General features: G+C 41.2%; 2 protein-coding genes across 2 annotated transcripts in view; both read right to left on the bottom strand.

The window, feature by feature from the left end:
- Positions 1–7,418, bottom strand: part of LOC107696501 (protein unc-79 homolog) — a 53,434-nt gene extending 46,016 nt beyond the window's left edge. Inside the window, exons 1-7 of the mRNA XM_016496860.1 lie at positions 7,348–7,418; positions 5,614–5,734; positions 3,657–3,970; positions 2,526–2,696; positions 2,229–2,324; positions 2,031–2,086; positions 1,819–1,948 (exon numbers count right to left, since the gene is read on the bottom strand). Coding sequence (XP_016352346.1) covers positions 1,819–1,948; positions 2,031–2,086; positions 2,229–2,324; positions 2,526–2,696; positions 3,657–3,970; positions 5,614–5,734; positions 7,348–7,369 — 910 coding nt within the window. The 5' untranslated portion in view covers positions 7,370–7,418. The remainder of the gene's footprint in view (positions 1–1,818; positions 1,949–2,030; positions 2,087–2,228; positions 2,325–2,525; positions 2,697–3,656; positions 3,971–5,613; positions 5,735–7,347) is intronic.
- A 799-nt stretch (positions 7,419–8,217) lies between these two features.
- The window catches only part of LOC107696506 (putative E3 ubiquitin-protein ligase UBR7), a 5,511-nt gene continuing 4,342 nt past the window's right edge, over positions 8,218–9,386 (bottom strand). Inside the window, exons 10-11 of the mRNA XM_016496867.1 lie at positions 8,447–8,508; positions 8,218–8,363 (exon numbers count right to left, since the gene is read on the bottom strand). Of these exons, the coding sequence (XP_016352353.1) occupies positions 8,292–8,363; positions 8,447–8,508 (134 nt within the window). The 3' untranslated portion in view covers positions 8,218–8,291. The remainder of the gene's footprint in view (positions 8,364–8,446; positions 8,509–9,386) is intronic.

Genomic DNA, 9,386 nt, shown 5'->3' with positions numbered 1-9,386 from the left:
GAAAGCTCTCGGATTTCATCAAAAATATCTTAATTTGTGTTCCGAAGATGAATGAAGGTCTTTCGGGTTTGGAACGACATGAGGGTGAGTAATTAATGACAGAATTTTCATTTTGGGGTGAACTATCCTGGCCAAGGTCCACCAACAAGGGACTTGCCTCTTGCTGATAGTACCTCGTTGGCTGACCAGAGTTTGGTTTTCAGGACTAATATCCCTCCTTGACGACTGTAAGCGATTCTGATCAGGAGAGACCTCTTATCTCAGGCACAGGGGACGATATTTCATCCCCGGCCCAAGCTCTGAAACCAACTAAGAGATCCTGCTCTTTTATCTGGTGCAGTGGAAACTATTCTAAGTGCTAGGGCGCCTTTCACTAGAAGACGTTATGCCTTCAAATGGTGTGTTTTTGAAAGATGGTGTGCTGGACACTGAGCAAACCCAGTCCAAGTTATTTCAGTGCTGGAGTTCCTGCAAGAAAGACTGTCTGCAGGTACATGTCCTGCTACTCTCAGAGTCTATGTGGCTGCCATTTCAGCTGGCCATGCTCTAATTGATGGGGACCCTATAGGAAAACACCCTCTAGTCGCTCGCTTCATTTGTGGAGCTAAGCGGTGGAGGACACCTGCCAGAGTGACAGTCCCTTCGTGGGACTTAGGTGTAGCACTTGAGAGTCTGGTTAGGACCACTAGAGTCAGCGCCTCTCAAGCTTCTGACTCTAAAGATGGTTTTTCTCATGGCAATAACTTCTCTAAAGAGAACTGGGGATTTTCGCTATCCTATTTTGCCCCTGGACTATTTTGCACCCTCACTCTCATTATCTTCCTAAAGTTCCATTCTCGACCATGCATCTAGTCATTCTTGAAGCCTTCTGTCCTCCGCCATTCACTATGTCGGATCAGGAGAGACTTCACTTACTGTGTCCAGTCTGTGCCCTTCAGATTTACGTCCACCGCACCAGCCAGTGGCGCAAGTCAGAGCAGCTTTTCATATGCTATAGGAGCCACAACTGGGGGGCGGCTGCCATTTGGCAAACAATGTCACACTGGGTTAAGGGTGCTATATTGCCCTAGCCTATGAGGGCATGGTCAAGCTTCACCTCCAGGAGTTAGGGCCCATTCTACTAAGGGGAGCTGCAGGCTGGTCCTCCCCGCACACGTTCATCAGGTTCTATAGTTTGGATATTCATGCTACTCCAGGCTCGCATGTATTGAGTCAGCATCCCAAGGTCATGTCTGAGACCTCTCCAACGTTTATGTGTAAACACTACACAGCCTTGAGGGGTCCAGACACTTTCTAGTGTGCCATGGTTGGTATTCTCATTCCCATTAGTGTTATGAAATGCAGCATTGAGTATAGCTTTTGATAGGGAACGTCTCAGGTTATTTAACTGTAACCCTGTTCCCTGAAAAAGCTGGAACGAGACACTGCACCTAATTGCCGCACTGTGGGCATGTCTAGTCATCTCTTCAGACAAAGGTATAACCTGAAGGTGCTTTTCATGGAACAACATTACAGTCAAGTAACCCGAGATTTTCCTAATCTATTTGTAGAATAGTAAAACTTAATTAAGACCTAATCAATACTAGCCTGTCACATTCACTGATTAAAACATTGATGACAATAAACCCCCCAAATTAATATAACTGAATGGATAATTCACAATGCAGGCGTGTGCCTGACTTTATCCAAATGTGTTTGAGCATGTAAACCACAATGATGAGATGTCAGAAATACGTGCTGACATTATTGCTTTGACCTGGTTCATTGAAACCAACCATTTGAAAGCAGTGGTTTGGAGAAATTAATCAAACATCTCACCTGTGTACTGCAGGCCTCTGTACTCACTGATGGCACCGGGAGGCTTCAGGTTGGGCCAGTAATGGAAGAGCATTTGAACAGCTGGAGGTTTGACTTGGGATGGGCCATAGGATATGACATACAGAAGATCCTTTAAAAACACAGTGATCTCTGAGTCAGTAAGAAGCGCTTTTGGAAAAATCTCCAAAAAGACATGAAGAACCGAAGCATACCTTCCACACCTCCTGCTTGTATTTCATGAGACACTCCAAAAGCTGACAGTGGTATACTGAAGACAACCAGAGAAACAGTTAGAGCCCAGAACCCGCTCTGTACTGAAAAAGCTACACTATGATTGAGTCTTCTGCAAATAACCATCAGTGATTGATTATAGAAGTAACTTTCTTGCAGCCTGATAAATGCATATGTACCTGGATTTGAAGTGTACTGCATGGTGACCATCAGCATGGACGAGGCAGACAGATTGACATATGCTGGAATGCCACCCTCTCTTCGAGTCGAACCCACTGCAACACAAAAATAATTTTCTTGCTTCATAGTGCACAATTGTCACATGGTGCTGCATTTATTGGTGCTTGCTGCTAATCAAACCAGCAATGTGCTCTACTGGAAGCACAATGTGATCGCTCAAATACTGAAGTTATTCTCTGACTCTTTCTTCGAAGAAACATCTCTCATAGTCACATAAATAAAGTTAGTTTACTCACAAATGGCCATGGGCAGGAAGGACGTGCTCAGGTATTCTATGATGTCTTTATGCAGGAAAGGAGGGAAGGTGGCTAAAGTGGAGATCATGGTGTAGGGTAAAGTGCTGAGAATATCATCACTAAGGAAAGGCAGAAGGCATGTTGTGGTGTAAAATATGGCCTGTCCCAGATCTGAAAGACAAGCAGATGAACGAATGAGCACCATGTCCTCTAGAGATTTATGCAGCTTTACCAACTCATCTCTGAACAGTACAATGACATTTAAAGCCTTGTGTTTTCTTCAGAATGCATCCAAATTCTGCATAATGCAATAGTATACTGTACGTTACTGTACGTTGATAATGTTGTTATCCAGTCAAAGCTCTTTATGGTGAATGACAGATGACGGAGATAGAAGAATGCCAAGTTCAGACTCATGCACATTGTTCAGATAAATAATTGTAAAATGAAAGCAATTAACGGCATACTTTGATTTTATTTAGTTGCCAGCAGATAGGAGAGATAAAGCTGGCTGACAGCTGTCAGAAAAAAGAGCACTTTTTATTGAAAATGGACACTAGATGGAATGAGCAATTCCTGCCGATAATCTCAAAATCGTCCAATAATGGCTGATTAATAAGCTGCAGCAATATTCTATTTTTTTTTAGATTCTTTTAATTTCCCGAGAAACACACCGAGGATCTCAAAGAGGTCAGAGTTAACCAAAAAAAATAGTAATTCTGTCAGCATTTATTCCCCTCATGTGCTTCCAAATCTGAATGACTTTCTTCTGCAGAACACAAAAGAAGATATTTGAAGAATATTAGTAACCAGTTGACTTCAACTGACCATTGACTTTTCGAAGACATTTCTCAGAATATCTTCTTTTATGTTCCACAGCAGAAAAACAACATGAGGGTGAGTGAATGATGACAGAATGATGATTTCTGGGTGAACGTCAGGCACCAACGGCAAGTGAGTCGTGGCGGAACTGATTTGTAGAAGACTGAGCGAATTTGTTTGGCTGGAAATCAACGCCCATCTAGCAGTAATCTTTATTTCGAGCAACGTATTTTACAATCAGTGTGATTTTCTCTCCCCTCTGATACACTCAGAAATGTGTCTCCGGGAGTGAGGCGGCGCAGGACTCACCGTGCTGACCGTGCTGCAGCAGGGGCACCAGGTCAAGCAAGGTGACGAGGGTGGCATAGAGCCCCTGATAGTCCAGTGAGGGGTAATCTGAGATCTGAACCTCCCGACTCTGCTGGGTGGCACCACCCCGGTCGGCCGGGGCGTCCCGCAGAACGCTGTAAAGGAGGGATCGAGTAACTGTAGGGTTGATGGAACTGACTTGTGGTCTTAGAGATGGGGTGAGTGGGAATGGCACAGGAAAAAGACACATGGTCATGGGCACGGCCAAATTGGAAGCTTCCTGGCTCTCCTTTCTGCCTGTACGGGACAGGATGCTGCTCCGAGGGAGGGGTGGGGGGGGGAACAGGGGAAAAAAAGAGACAACAAAGACACAAAGAAACAGCACATTACATTGAAATGGCTCTACAGAGACAGCGTAAGTAGAAAAGAACCAAACCCAGATATTCCCCACATAGGATGCAGTGTCTCCACAGACTTTGGAATTTGCTTTAGATGTGCCATCATCATCTATGCATTTGAAAAGCTGGCTTTTGGTTTGGATCGAAATCAAGCAGGCTTGCGCTTGCGAAGCACGTGACGATCACTGCATCTCATGCGTATCTGGTGACAAGGAGCAAAAATATAAAAAATGGCATGTTTTCAGTGGCAGCCCCGTACTTCGCCAGAGGAACGAGCTTTGAGGCACACGCGCCGCGCCCTCCGAGCGGCCAATCCCCGGAGGACGGGCGGCACGGGCCGATCAGGAGGCTAAAGAGCCACATGGGAAATATTGAGCAATGGAGGGGCTGTCAGAGATGAGAGCAATCTCGAAATAATTAGTTTTGAGGACGATACAGAGATGACACTTCAGAAACATGCTTCAGCCAGTAATAAACATGTATGTGAGGTTAGACTAAAAGCTCCCTGGTCACAACACATGTTTATTGCACCGTCAAAAAGAATGTCTGTATGTAAATACATTATGATACTGCCTCAGTATCATTTAGGGGAAGAGAATAATGGTTGGACAGGCATATGGATTTCAGTTCTAACAGAAATGTCACTAGTCTACGGCTGGGGAAAACTGTAATGGAAAAGGAATACACTGGTTTCGAAAGCAATGTCTCATGTTCGTGGAGGGATGTGGAGGGTGCTTGTGTCTGCTGTCCCCTGTCAACTTCTACCTCAGCAGTAATTTGGTCTGTGATGGTCTTGGAGGGAGAGGAGAACGTAGTTGGATGTGCGTTACATACAACAGGATGGTGTAGTATTTCTCACACTGTCTCTTATCAAAGCTACACATGTCAGCCCTGTTTGGCTGGGAATGAGAGGTGGTTCAGCTGCAGAATGCTACATGAACAGCGTTCTCAACAAGAAAAACTCTCTAAACAGTTCAAACCCACTGAAAACTATGGAAATCCAGTATTTCATATCACTGACAGTACTCTCATTATCAACTCTTCATGACAAAAACACTGATAAACAAAAACATAACAGGAATCACAAATACACACGACTACATACTGTTCTCAGATGCTAAACTTGGTTTCTCTGCTTCATCGAGCATGCACCTTTATTAAACTGTTTCTATTGACATGTGAACATGAGGAAGAGCTCTTACACATAACGTGAACTTGTGAGTCTAACTATAACTACTGACATTTAAAAGACAAATATTAAGGACAAACAAAAACAATACTCGACTCAGAACTTCCCTGATAGTGTTTGAAAAACTGTTTGAGTCTCTCTCTTTAAACAATTTATCCAAAATGTGTTCTTTTGGCATGCATGAGGTTCCTGCATATATCTTATCATAAAATAGAGCTCTAATGTCTCGGTGGCTATAGAAATGATCAGATTTAGATAGAAGATGATATATTTATCTGCTTTGAAATAATGAAACTAGTTCTGCCTATCATTAGAATGCAACATTAGCAGTGTTTGTATCGCACCTATATTTCCAGTGTAGTGCACTTACCTGAGCAGGGTCTGGGAAAAGTATTTCAGAGTGTTTGCAATGTCTGTTCCTGATGGCACTGGGTAAATATTGTGAAGCACACGGTTGTGATACTCTTGCAAGTATCGAATCTTAGAGCCAACTAAACAAATAAAGAGCAAAGTGACACATAATTAACATTTCATAATATTCAACAATCCACTGCTGCTGCTGCTGCTTTGTGCTGTTTGATGAAGAAATCAGTAAACGATGATCTCTCTGAAACTGCTCCTGACAGCAGCACAATGACATCTGTATTTTCACAACGTTACTGCTGAAAGAAGACAGGTTTTCTAACTTGCTCTTATTTCGAGTGAGTTTTCCACACCAGACAGTCTTGATTGTCAGATGGACAAATGAACGCAGTGACCGAACCGCTGGAGCTCAGATGTGTCACACAACAGCGTCTGTGAGCTCTTGTATCACGATGAACACGCTCTTATTTCTCACACTGGGTACAGATGTTTTGCTCCTATTTTTAACTCTCATCATGTTGTTTTCTGTCCCAAATGTAAGTTAACTGAAGACAGGTTTGGAGCAACTAGAGTGTGAGTTAAAGACAACAGAATATTTCTGATTATTAGTGATGTAGAATGCTTACAAAAGGTCAAAATTCTGTGTAAAGAAAAAAAGGGCATTGTGCTCTCTGTGAGTAATGAACTAGATTAAAATAAAAATATGGACTATTGTAAAGAAATACAATATGTGTTATGTATTTTGTTTCCTTTGTACGGATATTTATTGTATGAAATGTATTAGATTACGTGGTTATAATTACGCTTTATTATTACATTATGAGTTACCATAATGACGAGTCCATAACATAATTACAACCTATTACAGTATGCAAAAACATTACATTATGTGCTCACAATTTTATTTATATTATGAACATTTTTTAACATTTGTCCTTTTATATGATGTGCCGTTTTACATTGTGAGGATCTTGTCTTATGACAGACTGTTTTCAGTCTCCTGTAGATCTGCATAAACCCTGTGACTGCTGAGTTATAGACTAATGCTCATCTACATCTCAGCATGATATACAGTCAGTTATAAAGTCTTGTTTGTGAGACTAGACCTGCATTAGACTAATGTTATTGACCACAGATACATGAAGCATGATGTGTCCAATGAAGACCAGGTGTTACATATGATCACAAACAGAAGATTTAAGCTCAGCATGTGTTTGAATAGCAGTATGAATGGTCAGTCAAATGATTAGCATTATTTTATAATTCGCTATAGTTTGCATTGATGCTTATTTTTGAGGAGGACCGACTGTTGGGCAATAAAAACAGACAGCAGACAGCACTGCTCATCTGCACATCACAGACATCACCCAGCATCTGATTTCTCTAAATAACAGCATGATTAGATGAACAAACACATGCAGTTCATCAGCGTTTAAACCACAACTCGAGCTTGTGTTTCACTGCAGGGATGGCTTGACTATACGACCTTGAAAAAAACACATCACATCTTCTGTCTTCTGCACCACATTATCATTATCTAAGTCTAAACTCTTCCCGTCAGCTGTTATTGTAAAGCTCTAACATTTCTACCCTCCGTACTATACAGTATTTATATCTATATAAATATACACATATGCGCTCAATCAGACTGCTGCCGAAACAACGCCGCTCCCTCCGAGATTATGATATATTCCATATATTACTCCATACATGACCCAGCAGCAAGCGTCGTCATACTTACACTGCTCTGCCTTCGTAGACATGTTAGAACGTCTCCTGGATGCATAGAGCAAGCGTGAAGATGTCTGAACCCTCGCCGACACAGCACTTCTCTCCAGACCGAGCAGCTAACAGCGCCTGTGCACAGCATCGACTATTCCTTCGCATTTTTGAGAATATGTTCTTCGTATTTTTTGGACACATTACATATGATATACAAAGGATATTACACAGTTAAGCACTCAGTCATCATGTTTTGTTCTTTTTCATGAGCATTTAAATAAAAGAAAAACAAAATCTTACTATAATTTAACTCTACATATCTGTTTAATTACTGTCATTCTGCTTTGACCGTATAGCTAGACGAGGTGTCATCAAATAGAGTTTCATTCCTTGCAGCAGTTGTCATTGGCACACTGTAGGAGCCTGAATATTACTTCTATTATTAATGGAAACCTTACAGATTCGGCCAGAGTCATGCACGGCTGGAAGAGATGTGACTGATGCTGGAGGTCACATGACAATGCAAACATGGCAGCTGGAGCAGGGCTATACTGCACTCCATCTACACACCCGAATATAATGATCACAAAGAGAAGTTCACCAAATATAGCAGTGTTTTGAAATGAATCAGTTCCATTGCCTCATAAGTACAGTCTTCTGTCACCACCTTCTGGCGTGTCAGTGTAACTGCAGAAATACTGTGTGACTGTAAAATAACACACATTATGCTGTTATATCAGCAGTCCTGGAGCATGCTAACCCCATCAAGTCAAAGTGGACCGACAGTGCCTTACTGACAATTAACAGAGGGAATCTAGAGAGATAACAATAATAATAAAAGAGCAATAATAATGAAATAATTCAAAGTTCCGCACACTAGCAATGGTGTTTTTGCTCGGAGACTTTATTAAAGAGGATCCACCCTAAGAATAAGTTTCATAATACTCTGTGATGTTGATGGGTTCAGTTCAACCGTCTCTTCTTTCTTGTTTGCAGTTCCTCCAAAAACTCATGGAAAGCCTCAGGAGTCACGTCCTATAAACAAACTACATCCATTAGAATCGAGTTCACTTCTTATTTTTCTCAGTGACGGACATAGAAGCTGCTCTTATCTTCACCTTTCTCTGGTTTGCAGATTGTTGAAGAAACTCACGCAGCTCGTGTTTCAAGTCATTGTACTCTAGACACAAGAAAACAAGTCCACATTTCATTTTAAAAGCAAAGGCGCTTCTAGAACAAATCCTCTTTAAAACAAAGACACACAAACACTGGTGGCCAAAAGTTTAGTATAATTAAGATTTTTTTATGTTAAAGTCTCTTATTCTTCAGTGTCACATGATCCTTCAGAGAGCAAGATAAAAAAAAAGAAACTAACACTATTCAGCAAGGATGCGTTACATTAATTACCACTTAATTTCTATTTCAAATAAATGCTGTTCTTACTATTCATCTGTGAATCCTGAAAAATATAATGTATCACGGTTTCCACAAAAATATTGTGCAGCACGACTGAAAAAAAAAAAATTGTACACAACTGTTTTCAACATCGATAATAATGTTTGTTGAGCAAAAAAATAAGCATATTGTAATATTGTGACACTTAAGACTGGAGGAATGATGCTGAAAATACAGCTGCGCATCACAGAAATACATTAGTTTAACAGAGATTCACATAGAAAACAGCTGTTTTAGATTGTAACTTTTTTCACAATATTACTGTTTTTACTGTATTTATGGATCCATTAAATGCATCCATTGTGTGAGTATAATGAGTATAAAAAACATTTAAAAAAAAAAAGTTTAATTATTCCAAACTTTTGGCCACCAGTGTACGTGTGTGTACAAATGTTTTAATAACAGCCACACACACACACACACACACACACACACACACACAGAGAGACACACACACACACACACTCAGTCACACACACACAGACACACACACTCTCACTCACTCACACACACACGCACATACACACACACACATACACACACACTCTCACACACACACACTCACACGCACGCTCACACACGCACACACACACACACTCACAC

This window comes from Sinocyclocheilus anshuiensis, unplaced genomic scaffold (assembly GCF_001515605.1).
Source record: "Sinocyclocheilus anshuiensis isolate Anshui unplaced genomic scaffold, SAMN03320099.WGS_v1.1 scaffold1107, whole genome shotgun sequence".
NCBI classification, from domain to species: domain Eukaryota; kingdom Metazoa; phylum Chordata; class Actinopteri; order Cypriniformes; family Cyprinidae; genus Sinocyclocheilus; species Sinocyclocheilus anshuiensis.
This window is presented reverse-complemented; position numbering and strand designations above follow the sequence as displayed.